Here is a 27173-nt window from a genome sequence, read left to right as displayed (position 1 = left end):
CAATGCTGCTTCTGCTTGACGACAAGGGGTATGGGCGAGGGGCGCTGGCCGATGTAGATGAATTCGAGGTGCGTGTAACGAGGATGGACCACAGCGAAACCGGCTGAAGGAGGTGCTGGACGCTCTGGGGGCGGCTTCGTTTTCTTGGTTGCGAATGCGACGAAGGATCATGCAATGTCGAATGTATGACACCAGCCGCCGGCGAACCCGGATGACAGACAATTCCGTCCCAGCCGTGATTGGGCACCACAGGCTCGTGCCTTGCAGCAAACCGCCCGCCTCAGCCTAGGGAGCCGCAGACCCGTTGCCTCGTTGCGGAGAGCAGCTGATCGAGACGCAAGAGCTTACGGTATAAAGTTGAGGAAGAAAGATGGAGGACAGGAAGAAGAGGTGCAGAGTAGATAGGATGCCACTGAAGCGGTGCACGCGACGCGATGCTCAAAGTAGAGAAGCTCTGCTGACAGCAGTCAAAAGCTATTGCTGAAACTGGGGCTGTTGCTACTACGAAATTGCTTCTAGGCCTGACTGCCTCTCAGTGCCTGGCTGCTCCAAGGACTTCCAGGGGCCGTCGTGTCCATCCGCGCTGGGAAATAGGGGGCAGCCGGTTAAAGCGGAGCTGGCAGAAATTTGCACGTCGACCGGGAGAAGTCCCCTATTGGTAGAAGGATCTGGCTACGGGTGCACTAAACTCACCTAAACGTTCGTCCCCGCAGTCTCCTTGGCACTCATCATCCAGCATCTCGTCTGTCCATTTCCGATAAATGAGCTGATCACTTGATTTACACAGTAACTCGTGCCCGTCGCGTCGAGTCGCGTCGGGGCTCGTCTCAATTACCCAGTGCTCCGTTCACAGTGCAATAGCCATTGCGCAGAGACAAACGAGTCATCGACAAGAGTGAGTAGATTTACAGACCAGGCCTCCCTCTCATACAGCCCTGTCGGAGAGAGTCACCATGGGCCGACGCCGAACACCTGAAAACTACTCATACAGGGACGAGTTGCCGCACTGGTCAATTGGGTTCCCGTGCACGCCGTGAATTGGCAGGGTAAGATCACTCATCTACACAGTACGACTACTGTACAAGTCCATTATCTCTCCCGTCTTAAAATCTCAGATCGCGCATCATTGACCTGTTCCTGGTCCCGAAGCAGGACCGAGGATGGTTTGGTCCATGTCGTCGCATTTCCGTCCGGACCCAATTCCGCCCGATGTTCGTGTAGAATCGGAGTTCAACTGGCAGCATCGGCCGCATGTGGTTCTTTCTCCAAGCTACTAACTAGTACATTTCAAGCCATCCTCAATACTTTCTCTTCTCTGCACCGACTTTGGTATAATGGCAGCGAGCAACGCCAACGATGGATCGAAGGACTCTGTTGAGCTCTGGAGGCATCCTCGCCCTGAGTCCACGGAATTCTTTGCATTCCAGCAACATGTGGCAAAAAAGCATGGCGTCCCAACCTCATCCTACCATGATCTGTGGCAATGGAGTGTCGACCACCCCGGGGCCTTCTGGGAGGAAGTATGGCATTACACGGGCATAAAGGCGCACAAGCAGTATGATGTGGGTAACCGGTTACAAGATGTAACAGGTAATTGCGTGCTAATACCGTTGGTCAGAAAGTCTTGGACGAACCCGCTCCGATGTTCCCCAAGCCTACCTTCTTTTCTGGTTGCGAATTGAATTTTGCCGAGAACCTGCTATTTCCTGCGGCAGTCCCGCCCGAAGATGGACTTGCGATCATTGCCGCCACAGAGACCACGCGCGAAGAGGTGACATGGTCGCAGCTCCGTCGGCGGGTGCGGGAGTGTGCCGCTGCAATGGAGGCGCATGGGCTACAGAAGGGGGAGAGAGTGGCAGGATACATGGCCAATACTTCAAATTCAGTGGTCGCAATGCTGGCAGCGACGTCTCTAGGTGCCATATGGTCAGGTGTCAGTCCTGACACAGGTGTTCATGCGGTGCTCGACAGACTCCGCCAGATTGAGCCAGTCCTCCTCTTTGCCGACAATGCTGTAACCTACAATGGCAAGACGCATGAAACGCATGCGAAGATATCGCAAGTCGTGTCAGAGTTGCCATCAGTCAAGAACCTCGTTATCTTCGAGACGATCCCAAGTCACCCGTTTGACATGCCGTCCATTACCAGCCATTCTACTACGGTGGTGGAATCGTATTCCTCCTTTGTCGCAAAGGGCGACTCCGCTAAGCCACTTCGCTTCACGTATCTGCCTCCGGAGCACCCGGTTTATATTCTCTACTCGTCTGGCACCACGGGAACACCTAAGCCAATTGTCCACGCGTCACTGGGAACTCTACTGCAGCACAAGAAAGAACACCAGATTCACTCCGATGTGAGATGTTCAGAAAGAGTGTTCTACTTCTCCACCGTCACCTGGATGATGTGGCATTGGCTCGTATCAGGCCTAGCTAGTGGAGCAACCATTGTCCTCTATGATGGTTCTCCATTCCACCCTCATAAAGAGATGACCATGCCTCTGCTCATTGACGAGCTAGAAATCAACCACTTTGGCACCTCGGCCAAGTATCTGTCCCTTCTGGAACAGGCACAGATTCTTCCTAGGGAAGCTTCTCCTAAGAGAGCTACGCTCAATTCTCTGAAGTCCATCTTTTCGACTGGTTCGCCTCTTGCACCTAGCACTTTCGAATATGTCTACAAGAATATTTCGCCTTTATCGCCTCATCCTGGTATCCTGCTTGGCTCGATAACTGGTGGTACAGATATCATATCCCTCTTTGGCGCGCCCTGTCCCATTCTCCCCGTCCACGCCGGCGAGATCCAGTGCCGCGGGCTCGGCATGGCTATCAAAGCATTTTCCGCAGATGGCAAGGATATAACTCTGACTGGTGAGCCTGGTGAGCTCGTCTGCACTGTTCCCTTCCCTTGCCAGCCGTGCATGTTCTGGCCCCCAGGTCCCAGCGGCGAGAAGCGATATAAATCATCATATTTCGAGGTCTTTACCGACCCGGACACCGGCCGTGCAGTGTGGCACCACGGCGATTTTGTACGCTTCAATCCTGCGACTGGCGGGATCTGGATGCTTGGCAGGTCTGACGGTGTCCTCAACCCCATGGGAGTCCGGTTCGGCTCGAGTGAGATCTACAACATCTTGCTCGAGCACTTCAGCGTCGAAGTTGAAGACGCATTGTGCATTGGCAGGAAGCGCAAGCAAGATACCGATGAGGTTGTGCTCTTGTTCCTCAAGATGGCCCAGGGTCAGAGGTTTTCAGAGGAGCTGGTCCAGAGGATACAGGCTGTGGTGAGAAAAGAATTGAGTGCACGACATGTGCCCAAAATCGTGGACGAGTGTCCGGAGATTCCGGTAACGACTAATGGCAAGAAGGTCGAAGGAGCTGTCAAGCAGATCGTGAGCGGCATGGATATAAAAACTTCAGCCAGTGTTGCCAATAGTGAATGCTTGGCTTGGTACAGGGAGTGGGCAACGGCACATTAACTGATGGATAGTCTGAAAGAAGAACTCTGATGCCTCCCGGGCCTCTGGTGGCAGCAAGATGAGGATAGCAAGAAAAGTCGCCTTCAGAGGCCAGTTGCAATATGCAGTATAATTAGCAAGCGAGGCACTGATGCTAATGAAGTGGGATCCATGAGAATAGAATGACGGGGATTTGACAGGACTACATGCTGGCCAAGCAATTCTCAGCAAGAACTTCAACGACAATTTATCGCTGTTGTCGAGCTCATCATCTAGCAACCGGTTACTACGATATCACCATAGCACTTTGTTTGTCCCCTGCCGCGGTCACGTCTCCCCGCACGCGGGAAAGAATGTTCGGGCTCACGTCCTTCGACGTTCTGGGCACGCTCACCGTTCTCTTCAGCCTCAATTAGGTACACCATGTTGAGACGAGGTTGAAATGCAGCTTGGGTTTGAGTTAGTGTGTGTGTCTGTTCATTTGTGCCAGAAGACGTCAAAAGCCTTGCGAGGTCCTGGATGGTTCACAGTAGATGGCTATATCGGCTTGTCCTTCCCTGATTGTCTTCGTCGTCACCACCATCTTGATCGCTTTCCTATGCTATTTCTTCTGAGATACTGGGGAAAAAGGACTCCCATATCGTGAATCGATCATCTGTTGCGGGTATCGGGCTTTGCTGCGCACCAATGCTATCAGTAATGGTCCAAATTATCCTGAAGCAGCGGACATGTCGGCTATGGAGGGATCAGCTGGCCGTCAGTCCACAATAAGAAGCCGAGTTCATGAAAGGATTCTCAGTTCGGGGAGAGGGCGAGATGAATGGACAAAAGCGATACATCGCGAGTATAGCCACTGCGCACATCTTCTGTGCCCATCTGTCCATTGTGTGTCACTTTTCAAATCACTTCTGCTGACAGATTACAGTGATATTTCCCAAACCACGTCTTTCAACGTGATTTTAGTGACGATTCTCTGGATGCTCAATGTCGACAAGATATATCATACCATCGATGATTGTTAAACAGTCTTCACGGAATCATAATCCTGAGCACAACCAGCCACGACAGGAATATCTCTCCTCGAGGATTGACTAGCCTTATCAACAATACGTCCGCAGTCTACTGTGTGTGCATGAACACTGCTCTTTTGTGAAAAGGTAAATTACACCTGAGGTCGATCCAGCACGTCGCCAATAACCAGATTGACAGGCCAACAGATGGAAGATCTTGCATCACACGACAATCTCAGATCAAGAACATTCAGAGACGGACCTCAAGCGTGGTTGTCTTAGAAGGTATGTTTTCTTGTGCTGTCTTCCTTCGAGCCTACGATTGCCAGCGTTGGGAACCGTCACGACGCTCACCACGTTCAACTTCTAATTCATCACCGACCGCAGGTTCATGTGATTGCATCGCTCCTTGTTGCAACCACACTGTGACATCTTCATTATCACTCTCAATTTCACTCACACAGTCAAAGCTCAAGATGAATCACCCTTTTGCAACCGACGAAAGTGTCGAAGCCCCGCAAGACGCTGTCTGGAGCGATTTCGTCCTTCAATTCCTCTCATATAATGCGCCGGCAATGATGAATCCATTGTTGAGAAACACCCTGGGAAACTTACTCCAGGGCTTCTTCAACACAAGCCAAGACTTCACGATGCAAGGCCTTGTCAACGTGCTGGACGCTCGCTACAACGTGACTGGGTTGATTCCCGACAATTGCCTCGCTATCATTCGTAACAGTGCCAACAGCGCCGCCGATCAAGACACCACGATGCCGCAACAGCAGCCACCGATGCTTCACCCGCCTCAGCCAACGCAAACGCCCGCCCTTCCCTACTCGTTCGCCAACGCACCTACGATGCCGCCCGTGCCGTCCCAACCAACCCTGCCGTTCCCGCCGCCGCCAACATTTCCAGCCCAACAGTCAGCCCGTAGACGCTGCTTCCCGCCTAACCTCAACCGCAGTGTCACGATCAAATGGCGCCAGAAAGACTGGGCGTACGTCTGCGATCTATGCACACATACACACCCCGACCGTGGAGACTTTGGCCGACATATGAGAATCGGTGCCCTACGAACCGGATTCAAGATCGTCAGTGCAGATCCAGAGAATGATCTCCATTGGTATGCTGTGGATGGAGCCGGCAATGAATACATGGGTGATATCGTTGCCTGCACCAGGAACAAGGAGAAAGGCGGGAAACGCGTGCAGGTGCCACATCCGCCGCCTTGTGGGCCGAGGATCGTGGCGTATGAGAGGCCGCAACGGCGCCGAGCGAGGATTGCGGCAAAGACAAAGGCGATCGCTGCCAAGTCGAGGGGAGCAGAAGGATGAGGAGAAAGGAAATGACAAAGACCATCCGGAGGGGAACGGGGAGTGCGAAGTCAGAACTACCCGGAGCGATGGCGCTTACGATACTGGGAGATCAGTCTACCCTGTACATAGAGGCTGCATGGACTGCATCAGAGCGGCCGAGGCGTGAGTTGGCCTAACAGACGCCTACAGATATCAAGAACAAAAGTCATCTCAGCAGACGCTTCCAGCGTAACTTCCTTCGGAAACCTAGGTTTGAGCTCATAGCCCTTCTACTCCTGCAGAAAAACATGCCGTGAATCCCGCGATCGACCTCCTCGAGTGTGACCAGTGACCGTCCAAGTCATCGACGAGAACGGCTACCGCAGGGTCGCCGCTCGATCTAAGCCCTGGTTTGGAGGAAACAGGCCGTACACTGCGCGTCTGTTTCGCTGCAGTAGGGTAGATCAGTGCACTGAAATCCTCACACTGGTCCTGATGCGGATAGGTATACATGTGTCAGAATTAGGGAGGTCCCCAGCACCACCCAAGTTGACTTCTCTCGCAAGAACAGGCCGTGGATCTATGGGTGAGATGGACGTTGGTGTTGATGCGAGCGCATCAGCTCATATCGCACCCTAACGGGGCGTAATCGTCCGCAAAGCAAGTAGATCAACGACGATAGCGAAGGCTTGTCGTCGCGCCCATCGTCTCCCACACCCGGCCAAGGATAGTCTACAGACTGTATTGTCGTTGGTGTACGCTTATTGCTTTTATTCACAACGTCTAGCGTGCAACTTAGACAGGTCGGTGCCATAGACAATCTGTCGGCAGATTCTGAGTGGTCACCATAAACCCCAACCGACTCTATATTAGTAGGCGGCGGGCGTGATAGGGAATGGCTAATTACATACAGTGCACTGTGCAATAGTAGGCAAGTGTGCAGTGCGAACGACAGCTCTAACGCTGAATTCCTATTCTTACAGGTAACGCGTCCGAGCCAAAGACCGACAGCACAGGGCGCAGAAGTGGGTGGACGACGCTGCATACACAAGAGATGGTTGATATGGGGATGAGTGGGAGGTTCCTGAGCGAGAATGAGGGTGGGAAAGTACAAAATGCACTACCTGTTTGCCTGCTGAGCTGTTGGTGGATGGTGGCATTCGTCGCACACAATTGACACTGAAGATCGAGTACTCCTGGGGTAGGTAGCATTTTAAAACCCAGCACCACCAGCACGAACTGACAATGGCAAACTTCGCGAATTTCATCCCACTCGGCTGATCATCGGACCAAATTTAGGCTCATCTAGGCAAGCGCTACGAGGACCCCTGGGGAGAGAAGTCCAGGATGTTCAGGGCTTGATTCTCAGTGGCTCAGCAAGCGACCGCTGTCCGTGCGTGACATCACTGGCGGTGGTTGCACATTTGCAGCAATTGCGCCCACGATTGGAGATCGCCGCCGCCGCTGCAACGCGCAATGTTCAATGCACTGCCACCCTTGTTACACACTTTTCCTGCGTGGTTCCAAGATTCGACTGCGCAATCTGAGACACGTCCTTTGACCTCACAATCTCAATGCCTGTAGGGAGTAGTTTTGGGATCATTTCGTGGACCGCGCTCCAGTAGACTAACACCCTCACAAAGCAGTCTTCCTCAGACAATGAGACCGAAACTGCGGGAAGAACAGCGCCGATGATTTCCTCAGTGCACACTCCTTCGCGCCGGTTTACACGATCCGCTCGGTTCATCCGTCATGGCTCCAGCCTCGCTGAAAGTCTCAGACAGCCAAGAACATGGGGACGACGAGCTGGAAACCTCAGACACGAGACGAAATGCTTTCGGCGCGCGAGTTGCTGAGCAAAGTACAAGTGCAGAGCCAAACTTGCAGGACTCTTCAAGGAATGAGACACCCAGACTCCAACTCCCGGTTGGATCTCCTAGGCAGCAAGGGCAAGATATTCTGCCACAACAATCTAAAGCTCCAGTTCATTCGCCGCCCGGCATACTCAAGTCCGCCTCAGTTGGTCGCAACCGAGGATATTCCTTGAGACGCGCGCTTTTCACTCAGAACGTGCAGAAGCAGATACCTGACCATGCGGGGACCTTCGAGCTGGACTCATCGAAAGAGGAGAGTCAGAAGAGTGGTTACCGCCCGACAACGGTCACGGTCGAAGAGTCGCAGGAAGAGTCAGCCAGTCGTCTACAGGAGTCTGTGCGACTATCAGACTCCAAGCTTGAGCTGCCTCTTTACCGCCAGTGGATGGCGAAGCAGTCTTCGCGAACGACCTTATTGAAAACACTAAAGGAGATCTACCGTCAGTTCAAACACAAGGTTATTCGAGCTAACGCCATCACATCGAGTGTTGATGGGCGGCACGTAAAGGTGAATGTACACGATGACGAACTGCCAATCGATGAGAGGTCCGGAAAGCCACACATCGACAATCTTATTCGCTCCTGTCGCTACACGCCCTGGAATTTTGTACCCAAACAGCTCGTGGCTCAGTTTGGGAAACTCGCGAACTTCTACTTCCTGTGCGTCTCTATCCTGCAAATGATACCTGGTCTCAGCACCACTGGCACATACACCACTATCATACCGTTGCTAATCTTTGTTGCAATCTCAATGGCCAAGGAAGGCTACGACGATATAAGGAGACACCGTCTGGATAAGGAGGAAAACGAGCGCACGGCCCATGTTCTCAGAATTACTCCGTCTTGTCCCCACAACACTGAGTGGCAGGAGAAGAAATGGAGCGATGTTCGCGTAGGCGATGTTGTCCTGTTGAACAGGAACGCCGGCATCCCTGCAGATCTAGTACTTCTACATGCCAACGAACCAACGGATACAGCTTACGTGGAAACAAAAAGCCTTGATGGGGAAACAAATCTCAAATCAAAGAAGCCCCTGGCCGACATCAGTGAAGCCTGCCAGGATCCACGATCCATCTCTCGACTGGCAGCCGAATTTGTGGTGGAAGATCCCAACCTCGATCTCTACAAATTCGACGGCAGGGTAACAATCAACGGAAATACACTGCCACTGACCAATTCCGAAATCCTGTACCGTGGCAGCGTGCTGCGCAATACGCCGTCCGCGGTAGGCCTGGTCATTTACTCGGGTGAAGAATGTAAGATCAGGATGAACGCCAACAAGGCACCCCGTACAAAGGCACCGGCTTTGCAGGCCAAGGTCAACAGGGTGGTCGTATTTGTTGCGTCGCTTGTCCTCTTCATGGCCATCATATTGACTGTGGCATATCAGATCTGGCGCCGAACGACAGAGAACAAGTCATGGTACCTGCAGGATGCGAGGGTGCCCTTCGGCCAAGTCTTCACCTCCTTCATTATCATGCTGAACACGATGCTGCCGTTGAGCTTGTATGTGTCGCTCGAAATCGTCAAGGTCTCTCAGATGTTCTTGATGAATGATGTGGACATGTACGACCCGGAGTCGGATACTCCAATGGAACCACACACTTCGACCATCAACGAAGAGCTCGGGCAGGTCTCTTACATCTTCTCCGACAAGACAGGGACACTTACCAATAACTCGATGAAGTTTCGAAAGCTGAGCGTCGCTGGCACTGCATGGCTGCATGACCTTGATCTGCGAGAGGATGCAGCCGATGAGGCTGGACAGCAGCGGCTAAGACACAAGAAGCGAGGCGGCAAAGAGAAAGAGCCTGACGCCGAGAAGAAGCAAAGGATGCCTTTCTCAAAGCTGTTGCTTAAGCCTACCACATCGCCTGGTATCCATGATGGAGAGGACCAACAGACGCGGGACGCAGCAGACGCGAACTGGAGACCATCCAATGGCACCAACTTGACGCTAGAAGCCGGTAAGACGCAAGACATGCTCGAGTACATTTACCGCCGGCCTCAGACGGTTTTCGCACGAAAGACCCGATTCTTCCTGCTGTCGTTAGCGCTTTGCCACACTTGTATTCCGGAGAAAGATGACCAGGGCGAGATGACTTATCAAGCCGCGTCTCCTGACGAGCTAGCCTTGGTAAAGGCAGCCCAAGACTTGGGATATATTGTGACTGATCGACAAGCCAAAAGTGTGACGGTCAAAACATATGCCGATGGGGATGAGGCTTCTCCGATCTATGAAACGTACGAGGTTCTGGACGTGATCGAATTCTCAAGTGCGAGAAAGCGGATGTCAATAGTGGTCCGCCTCCCCGACAGACGGATCTGCCTGATTATCAAGGGCGCGGACAGTACCATCCGGAAACTTCTACGCCTGGCAGATCTGGCTGCGACCGAAGTGCAGGCGGTGGAAAGACGTGCAAGCCAGCGAAAAAGTGTTGAGACGCAAGAGGCGTTAAGGAGGCGTAGCTCTCAGTTGAACTGGAAATCAGGTTCCGTCTACGGAGCTGACACCGTTTCTCCGCGACCGAGTGGCGTGTCTTTTGACCGTTCTCGAAGCGCTCGGGAAAGCATTGACCATTGGTTGAAAGATCGTGAGCACGAAGCAAGCACGTCCCAGCAGCGCAAGAGTTCTCAATTCTATTCACCTCGACCTTCCCTACAACTTCTTTCTCGCAAATCCGAGAGCTACAGCGGGAGGGTGCACCACTCGCCTCAAATCACACCTCGTACGTCTATGCAAGTGGATGGCACAGAGGAGCTTGTTGAGGAAAGCCTCGTAGTTGACGACCATGCTGTCTTCGAACGATGTTTCCAACACATTGATGACTTTGCGACTGAGGGCTTGCGTACCCTTATGTATGCATATCGATACTTGACGGAAAATGAATACAATGAGTGGAAGCATATCTACTTCTCGGCTACGACAAGCATCACAGATCGGCAAGAAAAGATTGAGCGTGCAGCAGAGCTTGTCGAGACCAAGCTGGAGTTGTTAGGAGCCACTGCAATCGAGGACAAGCTCCAAAAAGGAGTCCCCGACGCCATTGAGCGGTTTCGGAGAGCAGGTATCAAGATGTGGATGCTTACTGGCGACAAACGTGAGACGGCCATCAACATTGGCCATTCATGTCGACTTATCAAGCACTATTCTGCAGTTATAGTCCTGGATCATGAGCTTGGAGATCTCAACTGCCGGATGGCCGACGCATTTGCCCACATGAGCGATGAGAAGACGATACACTCTGTCCTGGTCATTGACGGTCAAACTCTCGCCATCATTGACGCAGACGAGGCTGCGAAGGCGCTCTTCACCGATGTTGCCATCCGTGCCGACTCTGTGATATGTTGTCGGGCTTCCCCAAGTCAAAAGGCGTCGCTCGTCGCCACTATCCGAACCAAAGTCAAGGGCTCCGTAACCTTAGCAATTGGTGACGGCGCGAACGATATTGCTATGATCCAGGAAGCCCATCTCGGAATCGGCATCGCTGGCAAAGAAGGCCTCCAGGCCGCTCGGACCTCTGATTACTCGATTGCGCAATTTCGCTTCTTGTTGAAACTGCTGTTGGTCCATGGACGCTGGAACTATGTTCGAATCTGCAAATATCTCCTCGGCACCTTTTGGAAGGAAATGCTATTCTACCTCTGCCAAGCCTTGTTTCAACGGTGGAACGGTTATACTGGGACCAGTCTGTACGAACCATGGAGTCTCTCCATGTTCAATACCCTCTTCACTTCTCTCCCGGTGGTCTTCATGGGGGTCTTTGAGAAAGATCTGTCAGCACCGACCCTGTTAGCAGTTCCGGAACTGTACAACATCGGCCAGAGGAATCAAGGCTTCAACTTCCGAGCCTACGTCAGATGGTGTACGCTAGGTGCTTGCGAGGCTGTCCTTGTGTACTTTCTGGTCCACAATATTTACGGCCTGGCATGGTTCACGCAAGATCAAGAGCTCTACGCCTTTGGGGACCTGGTCTACTCTGTCTGCGTCGTCGTGATCTCGCTCAAGATGCAGTTCATCGAGCTGCACAACAAAGCCCTGCCGGCCGCCATTGCGATCTTCTTGTCAGTTGGTGGCTGGTGGCTGTGGAACCTGATACTGTCCTGCATATACCCCTTCAGCCCCATCTACAACGTGAACCATGCCTTCTTGGATAGATTTGGGCGCAACCTTTTGTGGTGGGTGACTTTGATATTGACTGTGGCGGCAGTCTGCTTGGTCGAGGTCACGATCAAGGCAGTCAAAGCCACTGTCTGGCCGAGTGATGTGGATGTTTTCCAGGGGTTTGAACAAGATAGAGAAGTGCGCAAGCGCTTCGAAGAAGCCTCTGCTGAGCTGCTGCAGCAAGGATGGGATAGAGGGACAAAGAAGTCGAGCCTGGAAATTGCCCGCGAGACCGCTGAGCAGGCGGAACGAGAGGCGCAAGTTGAAGAGCTACTCCAGAAGCCCCGAGGAATGACGACGGAAACAAGACCGAAGACGAAGAGGAATGAATCGGGGTTTAGCATGAAGTCGAGCACCAGCACGAAGCGACAACAGAACCCAGCGAATCGGAGTCACGAAATGACCCAAGTCCCACAGCCTCCTCCGGGGCGAAAATCGATTGATATTGGTGAACTATTCAGCAAAGGATATGGCGCCGTGCGCAGGAATTAGGACTGGTTAGCATTGATGGCATGGGCAATGAGCGATATCCCCCTTGGACGACAGTTGGATGAGACACGAACATCGCGCATACCCAGCAGAACGCGACTGTATGTAGACAGAGTTTGGGACATACGTTGATAGACAATCGCGTCGAGTATATACGAGTACACAGCAGCTGGCATGAACACACTGTGAACTTAGGCGGAAGTATATGGAACCCTTGAGCCTCAATACCCACAAATACTGCAGCCAAGAAGGATTTTATGCTGCCGGGATCCTGCTGGCGTGTATGATGAGCGCGGGATGCCTGATTGGGCTGCCATGTGCGCCGAAGTGAGACAATGAAAAGGGGAGCCTCTTCGTGCCTCTTCTTCGGCAGTCCGCCAAACCATCGCATACACAGTCACGCAGGAAGTACCGTGTACAAGCACAGTGCAGGACCCGTGCGCGTAGCATTTCGCCACACCCTGCATACAAAACCCGAGATACTTCAACACTGGCAAAGCCACACCTGCATGCCGGGATGGAAGAAAAGTTTCTGTTCCTTACGAGCCTGTCACTCTCGTTCGCGGCTTTAGGCGTCAGTCCTGACCCGAAATTCGATCTTGATCCCTGATCCCTGGCCGTCAACGTCAAAAATCACGTTGTTGGCCCGCCCGTGGACCCGCCGTACCCACTGCCCACAACATTGAATTCCGTGCCTGCGCTAGTCGAGGAAGTTTTGCTCCAGTCAGAACGCGACTGTGGCTCGGGTACCTGCGTTGGTGCGTCCTGCGTGAGGCGTGCCAAGAGTCAGTCCTGTCGTGCTTGGAAAAGGAGGAATGAGGAACACAGACAGGGACACGCAGGCAACCCACGAGCAGGAGTACGAGTACCACGGTACAAGTGGATGGACGGCATCGGCTCGTCTTCAGGTTCGAGGGATTCACAACGAGCGAGTCACCAACGTGCTACCACACCGTGTTTACTCGTACACACAACACGCCTCGATCGCGCTCCAGCACGACGTCGGTCCTGAGATGTGAACTTAGACTTTAGATTTCGACATCAAAGTCAACATCGACATGCTTTGGACGGAGAACACATCAACGCGTCTGCAAGCTCTACGTCTACCTACCTCGGTGTTCTGCAGTGGGTGCTGGCACCACTGACGAGAGTTGGACTTTCACCTCCACTACGGAGTACGAGTACAAGTGGTACCTGTTAGGCGATCTGCCTGAATTAGACGGTCGGAAGAATTGCGCGAACTTCATTGAGCAAGTCGTGATGGCGCCACTCGTATCTGTCCTTATCGCGGCTTTGGTGAAGTGTCATGACGCTCTTCAAAATGTGTGTTGCAAGAATATGGAAACACACCATACACCGCGCGACTAAACACTGTGTACTCCGTACTGCGAACCGTGTACCTCGCAGTCATGACAAAGAGGAATGGTGGCAGGATCGGGTGATCTGTTCAAATTTGACAGGACCAATTCTCCGAGTACGAGAGCTGCCAGCACGGGAGTGGCAAACTCGGCTGCTGGAGCCGAGTTCGTAGTTTCAGCAGTAGTTACGGTAGTTCCTCACACGTCGTGCAGGCATCGCCGATGGCCGGGTCGATGGGATCTTCAGGAGAAGTGGCTCATACAGTTCTGTACGGAGTACACGCCCAGCATGTGCAATGTGCGACAAACCATGTACCCTCCCGAGACTCCTGGCCGGTCGCAGCAGGGCCCGAGTAACTCGCAAGATACCTGACTGGGACTTGAGAGGGTCCGCGGGCAGAAAGCAATGCTCTCATGCACGATTGTGAGACATTTGATGGGTGCGGCGATTTTCTTCTGCTGTGCCGTCTGACTGGCTGGGCGGTGACGTTGAGGCGCACCAAGCAAGCTCTCCAATGCCGAAGCTGAGACAACTGGCGTGTCGTCGACGGGCGAGAAGATGAGCTTCCCATCCTCGCGGCGTCGAGCATGAGTGAGTGCCCTTCACCGCTCGGCCTGCCAGCACTGGTCAAAGCTCGTCGCACCCTGCTTGATGGCAATACACGGCCACGAACCATCAGCATAGAAGCTTGGCCGAATATTCTGTGGCGAATAACTAACCGCCTCACGCTGACCTCGAGAGATGACCGATTCCCTGCAGCGGGCCAATGGCCGACCTCAGGACGCTCCGGACGAGACAGCTCCAAGATCGACAGCATTCGGATGGCAGCATCATTGGTGCCGTCGTAACGGTGCACTGACTCATGAATTAAAGGCTGCGGCGAATGTAGGAACGTCCGACGAGGTCCGCAAAGGGAGGTTTCGAGAAAACTCTGATCATCTTCGTGAACTGGTCGATGCAGCAGATCATGTTCACGGCCTTGCCTACTCGTACTGTACGAGGGCAACACGAAGCCACTAACTAGCCGCCCAGCAGCCTCGATGTTCGACTGGGCACCGTAGGCGCAAGGTTTCCATTGCTCCGCAGCATGAACATGATGCCCATCCCGATGCTCCGTGTACTACTGAAGCATGCACACGAGTAGTCGATGGCAAGTAAGCTTGACATGGTGTCTCGGACGCGCGCCAGCAGGGTTACAATTGCGCGCGACGAGTCAGAGCGGCAACGACGCCGATGTGGCGGAGGGCTGGCGAGGAGCGCTATTCTTTTTTCGCTACGGCCTATCTTTCTTTGAAGTCGTGCCCGCATTGGACGATACACACGAGCGCCTTCGACATGGGAAGTTTCCCAAACAGAAGCCGGCTGCTTGGTGTGTAACTCCTCTGTGACCTCCCAAACTCGGGAGCATGGCCATTGCAAGCCAATCAGCATCTCTGACGCAGTTTTCAATAGCACCCGCGTGGTGGGTGAGACGACACCTTGAATCCATGTTGTGACATGGGTTGTTTGACCTGATCCTCTGGTGCATCCCTGGGCGTTTGGGCGCGTCAGACACGGTTTGGGTTAGGTCGCAGGGCTCCTCCAGGGGACCGGCCTTGCAACAGCTGGACCGACGGTGCAAACAAGGTTGATCATTGGGGCTCCGGCAGCAGTGCTAGCCTGACCGTGGCATAGCTGCTGAGCTGTTTCCCGCGCCTGGGGGGTTCGCGATAGGGGCAGCCAGCAGCCGAGGCCGCCCTCTCGGGCTTAGTGAGGCCGCTAAGCTGATCGAGGAAGCGGCCCACCGAGCCCACCCAAACACCGCCGGAGCTTGTGCGCAACTTTGACTTTCTGGACTCGCGGTACCTGCATCGGTGGAGGCCAGAGGGTTTGGGTGGTTCCTCGCTCCGAGAGGCCCAGAAAGCCCCCGAGGGGCCACTCAGCAGCCGCCGCTGGGTGGTTCCTGACGCTCTCGCAGCACCTTGCCGCCTCGCCGCGGGTCTCTTGTCGTGGCCTACCTCCCTTAATTGCCCTGCTCGTCTCCTCTTTCCTTCTGATTCTCCTCCATCCTCACCGTCGCTTTGCCGTTCCTCCTCATCCTTCTCTCAGTCTGTATCACGTTCTTTTCTTCTCGTTGTTCACGCATCAACCCTCGAGTTGTGCCTTTCACTCCTTCAAGGCCCTCGAACCACATTCATTAAGCTGTTTGCCCTTTCCATTCACCCCATACGGTCTTTACCCCTTTCAACGGTAGAACATCCCAAGAGACGTCCAACTCGCCAGGCCACGAGGTCTTTTTTCCATTTCGCTGCACGGTCCAGCCATCGAATAGACCTCGCATTCTTGCCCACCGCCAACGAGCGTTCCACTCCTTTCCATACTACAAACCACAGACAGACACGACATCCCACGATGGATAGTCCGGACATCAAACACGACCCGGCGGACACCATGTCATCGGACCCGAACGACTTCGACATCGATGACTCGGTCCAGTCCACTCCTTCACCAAACGCCAGCCAACCCACCCAGACCACGCCGGCGACCTCGAGTTCTTCCACACAAGGTCCCAGCTCGGCCCCGCGCCGTCCACCTCGAAAGAGCACCCTGACGCAACAACAGAGGAACCAGAAGAGACAGCGGGCGACGCAAGATCAGCTGGTGACGCTGGAAATGGAGTTCAACAAGAACCCCACTCCCACTGCTGCCACCCGGGAACGTATCGCGCAGGAGATCAATATGACCGAACGGTCCGTCCAGATCTGGTTCCAAAACAGGTAGGGACAGGACGTGCTCCGATCGTCAAACGGCAGGAGACTGACATTGTGCGTAGCCGTCGCCGAGCTAAGATCAAGATGATTGCGAAGAAAAGCCTGGAGACAGGCGAGGATTTGGACAACATCCCCGAAACCCTGAGGCAGCTGCTGGCCATGCAGGCCATGGAATCTGGCAGACCATTTCCCCATCAATTACTTCGTCCTGGTGGCCCCGTGGCACAGTACGGAAGCGGCGGCATGCTCATGAACGGGGATCCGACCGCCCAGGGCAAAGTCGGTAGGTTACAATCGCATTCCCGGCGATGAACATGGCTCTAACCAATTCGCAGTCATTCACCACTTCACCTGCCGATCATTGAGCATTGGTTCCTGGCGACGCGTAGGCCAGAATGCCATGGATCTGGTCATCTTCTATTCCCCTGACAAGGCGTGTATCACCTACTACATCAACAATGATTCTGCAGGCTACAAGATCGAATTTCCCTTTGCCTTTATCAAGAGTATCCAGTTGGAGCCCGGCGACACGAACCCGACGGCAACGGGAGCTCCACCGCGTCCTGGCGGGCTTGTCATTGAGCTGACCAGACCGCCAAATTTCTTTATGGACTCTTCAAACTCTGGTGGCTTCTACCAATGCGGCGACTTCACGGAAGATCAACAAGCCTCTCAAATCTTGGTACACCATCTCGGCGGCCACCCCAAGGTGCTGAGCGGTCAGCTTGCGAAACTTGTCTCCCTCGACTCGTTCCAGAACCGAATGAACCCGTTCGACATCCACGCGATGCCTGCCTCAGCACCCGTGTCGCCGACCATGGGCATTGTTCGTCCCGCGTCTCAACCCAACGCTCAGTTCGCCAGGCCTCATCCCCCACACGTGGGCATGTTCCAGGAACAATTTGGCGTCAACCACCATCTTCACCCCGGCCGGATGCATCCTGGTCACAAGCGACAGAGAAGTCGATCTGTCCCGATTGCGATTGACTTCTCAATGCTCCACGGGCCCATGCCGACTTTCCATATCCAGCAGCCATCCCCTCAACTCGCCCCCGACCACCACAACCTCTATCAGCCCATGCCACAGCACCCGGTACAGAATCCCCTGGGACCAAGCTTGCAAATAGACACCTCGGCTGGGTATGGCATGGACTTCCGTCAGATGCCCATGTCGGCTACAGCCACGTCGCCCTCGGAATTCGCGAGCCCAGGATTCTTTCCCTCCAATCCGGCTCAGCCTCCGATGCCAGCCTCGGAATTTGGCACTCCACAGCCCTTCAACGGACCGTTCCTGTCCCCATCTCCGATGGTTGATCCCAACATGATTCCCACATCAATGTCTCCGATGCCGCACATGGGCCATGCCGATCCTATCATCGCCGATCAGTCTCCCCCTCTCTCAGCACTGCATAGAAGCGCGTCAGCCGATATGTTCAGTCATCATGGGATGATGGACGAGACCCTGATGCTAGGCGAGATGTACTCGAAACAAAATCTCAACATACCCATGCCTAGTCCCGGTATAGACGAGAACGGTATGCTGATGATGCACGACATGTCTGAGTTCCACAACGCTCGAGAACACATGGACATGCCGATGACACCGTTCGGCACCGTGGATCCTCATGCCCTGCAAGCTGGCCTACATCACTAAAAGCCGAATGACCTTCCCGTATCAGTTTGAAACGACCTTGATGCCTTCCATATACTCTTAGCACTCCCCGTGTCGCACAAATTGGACAATATTCCTCAGCACTGTCCGGACGGCGCCAATCAACCCTTGAACCACTTACATATGCATATATCTTGTTAGTCTGTGCGCGGCCATTGGTGCTGCTTGCTGTCTGATAGTCTGGATTGCTATCATCTGTTCTCATTATTCAGCTCTTCTCTGCTTCTTCGAAAATTGTCTAGTGACGCGGCTATGTATCAGCAACGACTTTCAGCGCTTCTTTCGTTTTGGGTATCTGGACCAGGGAATTTTTCCTTTGATTTGCGGTTGGGGTCATTTCTGTCGGGGTCAAAAGGAATCAGATGGTATGGCCCGGTGGAGAAGGCGAGATCTCGATAAGCCTGGGATCATAGACCTTGGCTTGTGGATAATGCGAGATGGAGACAGCTCCAGGTGTGCTGGATGGCGCAGAACCGGTCTCTGCGCTTGCAAGAGATGAACCCCCATCCACCAAAGCCGGCTTTTGCAGAGAGAATGGTGAATAATCCCTCAACACCGACGCAACCCACATTTCAGGGTGTCAAGGCATCCAAGAGACAGGTATTTGGCAGAGACTGGAAGCCATGGGCTTATGCGTTCATCACTTGTTCCTCACTTTTTGGAGGGGTGAAGGTGAAGGTCTGGATTGGAGACATGGCGTTGGTCGGAGATCTATTCTGAAGATCTAGAAACGAATAGCTGTGGCGGGACCTAGCGAGCATACGCGGCCACTTGAGAGTGAGACTGGGACAGGAGTGAGGTAGCACTGACAAACCGAGCAGGAGGAGGAAGGCGAGGGAGAGGCGGCGGAGGAATTAGTTATATTCCCAGCATGCAGCGCGTGAACTGTGCCCATATTATCATATGGGGAAATTTCGCATCTACTTTATGTTGTTTCAAATTATCGAATCCCTGCCTTTGGCACCGTCCCAGCAGACATACCTTTAGACGTTTGCTACTGACTGACTGCGTTTCGCAATTTGCTGCAAGATTAACGTGTGTGATGAGCCCCCACCGCAACAAGATGAGATGTTGGCCCAGAGCGGAAATCGATGTGGCGGAGAGGGGGCGGAGGAGGTACAGTAGATTGTAGGTACAGCAAGTAGATTGTAGGTACAGTAGGTACAGTGGGTCAAGTACAGTTGATCCGTGGTGGTTTTTCTCGTGCTACACCTCCCTGCGTACGTCCGGTCCGGTCCGTCCGTTCAGTGTACGAGGTACGGCCTGCCTACGGAGTCCAGTAGCATGAGCTTGTGTACAGTACATAGAAATAGACCCTTGGGATCTGGCTCTGCGGTTGATAGCGTATTCAGGAAACTGGACGATATACTAATGTACGATGGACAATATGCAATGTGCAATATACGATGGACAATATGCAAAAACGGTACAAAGGCCAGCCAGCCAGCCAGACAGACAAACAGCTTAGCTACTGTAGCCGCACAGAACCCGGATCCGACTTGTGCTGCCCTCTCTCCCAAATACTGTACGTAGTTAATTAGTCGTCCTCGCAAGTAATCGTCCGTCGCACTACGACCACTCCCACTCCCACCTCCACTCATACACTCATACACTCATACACTCGCGTGCTCTAGTCGACCTCGACCCCGAACCCGAACCCGACAAATGCAAGCTCACAACAATGAGACTTCTCTCCTGCTGTGTCCTGGAATACAAGTACTCGCCCATCACGCTCCTCAGTCCGTCCAGGTCGCTGATGCCAAGGTGCCGCTCTGCCACGTACGCGGCTCGCATGAGGAACCAGAGTTCTTCTTCGGGCTCACCTTGGGCGCTGAAGTGGCCGGTCATGAGGATCCAGAGGAGGAGCGCGTTCCCGTCGTACGGGTCTGCCCCTTTATTTGTATCCGTGTATGTATCGGTGTCTGTGTCTGTGTCTGGGCCTGAACTGCGAGGTCGCTCTGGGTGTTCTGCAGATGGCGCCGACGTCGATGCTGGTGCCCGTGCTGACGCCGACCAGTTCGTCCCAATCCCGTGCAGAGACAACGCACGCTGTAAGCGACGCATGTTTGGCTGGGCGGCGCGGAATGACATGCGGTTCGTGCAGCGTAGCACCATCAGTAAGAGCGCAAGTCGCAGTGCCTCGGTCTTGGCTGCGTGGGCTGACGTCTCTGGGAATGGAAGCAGTATGGGCACGGCGAGCAGGCGGTGGCAGATGGCTCGGGCACGCTTGCACATCCAATCTGCGTCGTCGCGGGTCGCGGTGGGCGTGCGCCAGACCAATTTGGCCACGCTGAGCACGTCGAGGAGGTCGAAAAGGATGGATGCAAGTTCCGGGTGAATGACATCGGCCTCGAGGGCGCGCTCGAAGCCAGATCCCAAGCTGAAGTCCATGCTGGTGGACGCGTCGGCCAGGAAGTCGACTTGGTGGCTCATCATCGCGTTGCTCAGTCTGCTGGCATTCGGGACGGGGCTGTGCGGATAGATGACCGGCTCCCGTCGACCGGACTTGAAGGCCTCGAGGTCTTCGCGGATGAGCGACATGCGTGCCTCGTCCAAGGGGCCCGGGTCAGTCGTGAGTGGAAATTCCGGCAGCCAGCCGGTCTCGATGGCGATCATCTGGTCGATGTTGAAGATGCCTTGCGCGATGTGCATGTCTAGAGGATCGTTCAGGTTCAGCAGAGGGAGGAGAACCTTGACGGCTCGGACATGCGTCGATGCGGCTTCGAAGCGTTGGCAGATCCAGTCCGACAAGGCAAGACTGTGCATGCCGTGAACGAGGATGTTATCGCCTGGTACGCCTCTGGCTTGGAAATCCAGCATTCTCTCTCTGACGGCAGCGAGGGCCAGGTGCATGTAATACTCCGGTCGTGCCAAGCCTGTCAGTGCTATGCGGGATAAATGGACCATGCGAGACGACATGATGACCATTAAAGAGGTGAACTCGACCTTGTCCTGCATGATGGCTCCAAGCGCGATGTCGCGCAGATTGGCATACCGGCGTGCGGGTTGCAGGTGAGGCGGTAGGACTTCCGTCTTATCGACATGTGTCCCGGTCAGGACCATCACGCAGTAGTAGTTGATGAGAACTTGGATGTTCTTAGTCATGGGCATTGGAGCTGCCGCAAATGGATCTACGCCGGAGCCTGGAATATAGTTGGTATTGAGGATGCCCTGGCCTCGCCACCGAAGCCAAGCAGAGCAGTCGACTGCAGTCGGACGGGGGGATCGACGAGATGCGGCTCCTGCTGCATCGTTGGTAGGCTGCGGCGGATGACTGCCAGTCGAAGACTGCGATGGGCTCGAGTCCGACGGGTGAGTGGCATTAGCTGGCCTAGTCACGAAGCTGTCAGTTTGCTGCGACAGACAGCTTTCCGTTCTCAGGACCATCATTTCTCGGTCTAGCGGTGGCAATGGCGATCTCGACCCGTTCCCCTACTCAGTACCGCTCTTCGGAGAGGGCGCAGTACCTGCATCGTGGCTGGATGCGCACCGGTATCCCTGCTCTGTCCGGCCACACGCGAACTCCGGGGCAGGCCATTACTCGAAGAAGCCAGGAACGTAAGCTCACCTGATGCTGAGTGGCCGATATCGCCGAATCCCAGCCGGATTTGAAGAAGTGGCAGGCCCAGGATGGATAGTGATTCGTGCCAGACCACGTCGCTTGCGCCTGTTGTTCTCTTTCTTCTCGGTGACTGGTCGTGGACGCTGTTGCTGAACGAATTGGAATATGCGCAGCTTCTCTGCACGGTCACTTGAGGACAGCGACACCGCGTCCGCACTTTTGTTCACCCACAGGAACTTCTTGTCAGGCTTGTTCTGCGCCATGGCATCCACTTACACAGATTCGTGGACTGTTTGGAAGGAGAATCACCATGTACTCAAACGGGTTGCTGGTCGGGCGGCCAAAGAGATACGAGGAAGTCTCAAGCATGTTCGCAACCGTGGGCGTGCCGAGGCCATGAGCTGCAACACCGCCCATTTTGCAACGGAACAGGCGTGCTCGACCACACAGGAATAGAGCCATGTGGCGTTCTTCATGCCTCGTGGTTGGTGTTTCCAAGTCTGTCCAAGATGCGCCGTGTTTGTTTGTGGGAGTTTGAAGCTGTGGTGGATGACAAAGCAAATGCGATGCGAGGCCTCGTCCTGATTGGTTGGCGCCCGTCAACAGAGATTTCTCACCTCGACCTCCATTCACTCCTCTTTGACCAGAGTCTACACACTTTGTCTGCCTGCACCGAGACTCCGATGTATGAGACTCATGCTCTTGGTACATGTAGCTCCCTCGTCTCCTTGCGGCTGGGCGCTACTTGGGTGCACACACAACAGATGATCAGGTGAAGTGATCCTCTATCCACCACATCAAGCTTGTATCTCGACCTTCTGCATCCTTCACCGTCTTGCCCCTGCGGATCTTGTTCTATCGCTAGGGGAACCCTCCCTCCGTCTGCGATCCAGTGTCTCCGATCACATGGTCAGTTGGTCACGGCCTCGACGACAACAATTCTGGTGTCTGAAAGTTGGTGCGCGCCGTGAACGCCATACATCATCATGACTTCCGTGGCATGTGTCCCTGGCCAGATCTTGTCCAATACATCAACCCACGTCCCGGGCCCCGGCACTCACGTCTACGAAACCAACATCCTTGCCTCTATCCTCGGTCATACGTTCATAACGTCGTCACCAGACAAGAAGAGCAAACCCACCATCTCAGTGCCTCGCCAATCTACATCCACAGTCACGTCGATGGACAATGTTGTCTTACCCAAAGTTGGCTCCACGGTGCTCTGCCGCGTAACCCGCATCCGACAGCGAGAGCTCAACGCCTCAATCCTCACCGTCATCTCCTCTTCCACGACCAGCACAGAGATAATCCCTTACACTCAACTCACTACCGACGACTTGCAGTTCCAAGCCATTCTCCGACGCGAAGACATCCGCACGCATTCCGACGCGACCACGACTGTTGCCTCATCCTACCGCGTGGGAGATATCATCCTTGCGAGCGTGATTTCCCTGGGCGATGAGCGGAATTATTACATCAGCACGGCCGGGAACGAGTTCGGCGTTGTGGTTGCGACGAGTGAAGGCCGGAATGCCATGGTGCCGATGAGCTGGAAGGAGATGAGGGACGTTGTGACTGGCAAGGGAGAGTCGAGGAAAGTGGCGAAGCCAAGTTGAGAAGGCTATTATGCTTTCAATGCCCAAAAGTGGTGGCCGAATCCACTGAATCCTCGCCCAATACAATCACACGACACCAGATCCGCGAGGATGAGAGGCGGAGAAGAGGACGCCAGTCGGGAAATTCTCATCCTCGATTATCGCTGTTTACAACTCCAGCTCCATATACATCTGGGCGTATTCATTTCTGCGGCATCAAACCGACCAGCCCAAGACTTCTTCGACCAGAACGGCAGAGACCAAAGTTGAAGCCGCAGTCAGGGCCGCCACAGCCATTCACATGGCGAGCCTTGTATGATCTCCAGGACGGACAGTCAGATATATCAATCTGGACTCCTCCAACCGAGACATGTCACGGCATTGCACTGCACTCTGCACTCTGCACTCCTGCATGCCCAACATACAACCCACTCACTCACAGTCACAATTCCATGTGCACGGCTCTGAAAACTACTCCCGCAGCGTGCCCTTCATCCGCCAGTGACCAGACAGACCATGGATGGCACAGGCACGGACAGACCATGGCACAGGCACAAGCACAGAACTCGAGGATGAATCCTCCAACTCAGCAGACTTACCGTAGGTAGTTAAACCCCACGGGCACCGAGAATATCTCGACACCGAGACGTCCTGTGACTATTGAGGACCCTGGATTCTAATCACACCTATGTACTTTCCCTACTTTCCCTACTTTCATGCCCTTTTTTTTCATATAACCAGCTACAGGCGGCCATCCTCCTACCCAACCCCCCCTAATCCCAGTCTCGCTCCCATCCCCGACAAACAACTCCAACCCTCTCCAGTATCCATGGTCAAGACCGTTCAATGTCCGGCTGTGTTCGTCACGGGAGGGAGATTAACTCGACCTTTCCACTTGGCGCTCTGCACATTCACTTGGGCAGAGTGTCAGGTGGAACTCCCTCGATCCAGGTCCGGCACCCGCGTCGCCAGTGCGCTGTCGGAAAGAATTTTCAACCGAGGAGATACAATGCATAGAAGAATGTTCCCAAAGTTGTAGCATTAATGCATATCGAGGCTAGAATGAAATGGCCGTAAACCCGCCCGCTTACTTTTGGGCTTGCTTCTATCAGAGCAGACACAAAGAGGCCCCATGCCAAATTGCTTCTCAAACAATAGCTTGAACAGGTTGCACCCGTCGCAACATTCGCCTAATCCCGTGCCTCGCTTTCCACGGGCGAGCACGCGCGCCTGCTCCCAAACGCCTCGCTATGCCCACTGCCCACCGTGATATGCGACCCTCCGATGTGCATATGCCCGTGTCAGTGCCTCGTTGCAAGGTGTGTGCAAGTTGGGGTATATGATAATTTCAAACCGTACAACAGAATCAGTCTTCCTCCTTCACCCTTCCACCAAAGTTTGCTTGGGACCTTTTCCAAGCAGTTCCAAAGATCTTTGAGCCAGGGCGATGACCTCACCTTCACCGTCTTCCCCATCTTCGTCATCCGACTCGACGTGCTTGTCCGCGATGGTCTTGACCATCTGGATGATGTCCTCGGATTTCGCGACCAGAGAAACAAGCTTCTTATCGTCAGACTCCAACAACTGAAGTAAAGTCCAGATTGCAATGTGCTGGAACGTGGGGTCTCCACTTTGCAGGAAACGCTTTAAATAACCATGGATGCCGCCATTGGGTTCCGTCCAATCCCGAACGAAGATGGAATAGTCGCCGACCTTCGAAGACAGGTTGCCTAACGCGGCGGCGCTGTTGCCTTGGACCTCGATGCTTTCTGAGTCCGTAAGAGGTATCAGAACATCGAACACTCCAAGATTGAGCAGGTGCGTCTTGAGCTCATCACTTAGGGCTAGCACGGCGATGCAGGCTGTCATCTCGGACTGTACGCTGAGTGGCACATGCAGAACAAGCTCCTTGCATTTCTGCACAGCTCCGGCCTCCAAGACAAGTTGCTTGTTACGGTCCGAACTGGCGGCGAGATTCCGTAACGTCGAGATTGCGTGACACTGGATCTCCTCATTCTCCGTGGACCCGAGGAGGTCGACCAGTGGTTTCAGGAAGCCCGCATCGATGATGGGTGATTCGTTTAGTGGATGGATCGAGATGTTGCGGATACAGGCGACCGCGGACAGTATCAAGGGGAGGTAAGAAGATTGCAGGAGGCGAAGAAGTGGTTGCAAGCCTCTAGCTCGAACAATCTCCAGTTGATATTTCTCGTCGGAGGCGAGGTTGCGAAGAGCCAGGGCGGCTTGGCACTGAACCTTCGGGGTACCAGAATCCATCAGTTGCACCAGAGACTGGACAAGCCGTGACTCTGTCTGAGCAAGCTTTTTCCTGTTGGATGCATCAACGGCGATGTTGCTCAAGGCCGTCGTGCAGTAGTATTGAACGTCCATATCTGGCGACTGAAGAAGTTGAACAAGGACGGGAATTGCTCCGGCATTGACAAGTTGCTGTCTGTTATCATCTGGGAAATGTCAGACATGGTCCAGTCGTTCGAGATGCTGTTCCTACCAGAATGTGTCATGTTGAGCAATGCGCCCGTGGCATTTCTCTGGACTCGCATGTCCTTGGACTTGGCCAGTCTGGTCAGCGGTCCCAACGCTCCCGATCTTGCAATCTTAGCCTTGTTGTCTTCATGTGTGGCGAGATTGGTAATGCAGCCGACAGCATTGCATTGGACCTCGACGTTCGGGGACATCATCTGCCGGATGAGGGGAGGTAGTCCGCCGAGTTGGACGATAGCGACCTTGTTCTCCGCTGCAAACTGTCAGCGTGCGCCTGATGACAGTGTTTCCAACGTACCATTGACTGCCAGGTTGCCCAAAGCCGCACTTGCAGCTCGTTGCACCTCAATGTCTGGGTTCTGGAGGAGAAAGAGGATAGGTTCAAGGGTGTCTCTGTCCACTTCTCTCACATCTATCGGCCGCGTCAGCCCCTCCAATTCCGACATGACTTCTTTCTTGCATACCTCGCTCGGTGATTTCGGCAAATGTTAGGCTAGCACTCCGTTGTAGATCGACGTTGTCCGAGTAGACCAGTGTGCTCAACGCTCGTAGAGGTTCGCCCGAAAAGAAATCTGTTTCACCTCGCTGTGATCACGTCAGAATCAGTCCTCACAGCCATGGCACGTCCGACACGCACGTTCTCGAGGTATTGTAGAAGATCGGCGACAGCTTCTCGCTCGCTGTCTGCGAGCGCCGGCTCGTAGAGGTTATCCTTCGACCGACCTAGCAGCATCGGAGTTAGCAAATGTTCCGAGGGATGGGCGGTCTTCCCATGACGAACCTGCACAGCTCTTGCAGCATGCTGAGAGTACGTTGCCCATCTCGAGCCGCAAGCCCCAGAGGAGAAAAGTGGTGAGTGTTGGTTCTGTTGATTGGAAAGAACCGCGTTGGGCAGGTATTTGTGGCGGAGGGTGTAGCCAGTAACGACAAGCGTGATTAAGGTGACGAGCTCATCGGAGGGTCATGCTGATGCCGACTGTAATGCAGTTCTGAGAATGCAAACCAAGCTCTGATGCGCTGTGCTCAGAGATGGAGAGCTCGAGGTCGCGTGGTATTGCGTCGCTCAGACACAGACTCGGAGCAGGCTCAGACCGCAGGCACGACCACGAGCACGTCGACTTGGCCCGCCGGAAAGCACCGTGCACTCGACGAGGCAAGAACGACGAAGAAGGGTGGAAGAGGCAGGGAGAGGGGCGTGCCTTGTGACTATAGTACCGTGGTCACGGGTGGCGGCAGGAAGGTTGCAGCGATAATGGTGGTGTGAAAAGACGTCGAGGTTGAGATGTGGATGGTGTGGTGTGTCTTGAGGTGGTGAAGCTGCAGAAGCACCGAGTGCTTGTGGCTAGTGCCGCCTGTTACCGCCTGTTAATTGGGCTCGCCTGCGGATGCTTGTTAGGCTGTAACCGTTGACGGGGGTTGCCCGCGATATCTTTTGCTGCCCTGCTACAA

General features: G+C 54.1%; 7 protein-coding genes across 7 annotated transcripts; 5 read left to right on the top strand and 2 right to left on the bottom strand.

Annotated features, from left to right (window-relative positions):
• Window positions 1–1334: 1334 nt before the first annotated feature.
• Window positions 1335–3475, top strand: G647_07999 (acetoacetate-CoA ligase; the record flags this gene model as incomplete). The annotated part of the gene is made up of 2 exons (XM_008732311.1): window positions 1335–1562; window positions 1619–3475. The coding sequence occupies 2 exons, from the start codon at window positions 1335–1337 to the stop codon at window positions 3473–3475; spliced, it is 2085 nt and encodes a 694-aa protein (XP_008730533.1).
• A 1465-nt stretch (window positions 3476–4940) lies between these two features.
• On the top strand, window positions 4941–5795 carry G647_07998 (uncharacterized protein; the record flags this gene model as incomplete). The annotated part of the gene is made up of 1 exon (XM_008732310.1): window positions 4941–5795. The coding sequence occupies one exon, from the start codon at window positions 4941–4943 to the stop codon at window positions 5793–5795; it is 855 nt and encodes a 284-aa protein (XP_008730532.1).
• A 1713-nt stretch (window positions 5796–7508) lies between these two features.
• Window positions 7509–12287, top strand: G647_07997 (uncharacterized protein; the record flags this gene model as incomplete). The annotated part of the gene is made up of 1 exon (XM_008732309.1): window positions 7509–12287. One exon carries the CDS (start codon window positions 7509–7511, stop codon window positions 12285–12287), a length of 4779 nt encoding a protein of 1592 aa, XP_008730531.1.
• A 3786-nt stretch (window positions 12288–16073) lies between these two features.
• Window positions 16074–18047, top strand: G647_07996 (uncharacterized protein; the record flags this gene model as incomplete). Its single annotated transcript, XM_008732308.1, has 3 exons — window positions 16074–16399; window positions 16456–16676; window positions 16729–18047. 3 exons carry the CDS (start codon window positions 16074–16076, stop codon window positions 18045–18047), a joined length of 1866 nt encoding a protein of 621 aa, XP_008730530.1.
• Window positions 18048–19670: 1623 nt separating this feature from the next.
• G647_07995 (uncharacterized protein) lies at window positions 19671–21176 on the bottom strand (the record flags this gene model as incomplete). The annotated part of the gene is made up of 1 exon (XM_008732307.1): window positions 19671–21176. One exon carries the CDS (start codon window positions 21174–21176, stop codon window positions 19671–19673), a length of 1506 nt encoding a protein of 501 aa, XP_008730529.1.
• A 1437-nt stretch (window positions 21177–22613) lies between these two features.
• Window positions 22614–23243, top strand: G647_07994 (uncharacterized protein; the record flags this gene model as incomplete). Its single annotated transcript, XM_008732306.1, has 1 exon — window positions 22614–23243. One exon carries the CDS (start codon window positions 22614–22616, stop codon window positions 23241–23243), a length of 630 nt encoding a protein of 209 aa, XP_008730528.1.
• Window positions 23244–24602: 1359 nt separating this feature from the next.
• On the bottom strand, window positions 24603–26457 carry G647_07993 (vacuolar protein 8; the record flags this gene model as incomplete). The annotated part of the gene is made up of 5 exons (XM_008732305.1): window positions 24603–25684; window positions 25732–25977; window positions 26023–26136; window positions 26189–26309; window positions 26362–26457. 5 exons carry the CDS (start codon window positions 26455–26457, stop codon window positions 24603–24605), a joined length of 1659 nt encoding a protein of 552 aa, XP_008730527.1.
• Between the last annotated feature and the right edge of the window lie 716 nt (window positions 26458–27173).

This window comes from Cladophialophora carrionii (genome assembly GCF_000365165.1).
Source record: "Cladophialophora carrionii CBS 160.54 unplaced genomic scaffold supercont1.6, whole genome shotgun sequence".
NCBI lineage: Eukaryota > Fungi > Ascomycota > Eurotiomycetes > Chaetothyriales > Herpotrichiellaceae > Cladophialophora > Cladophialophora carrionii.
This window is presented reverse-complemented; position numbering and strand designations above follow the sequence as displayed.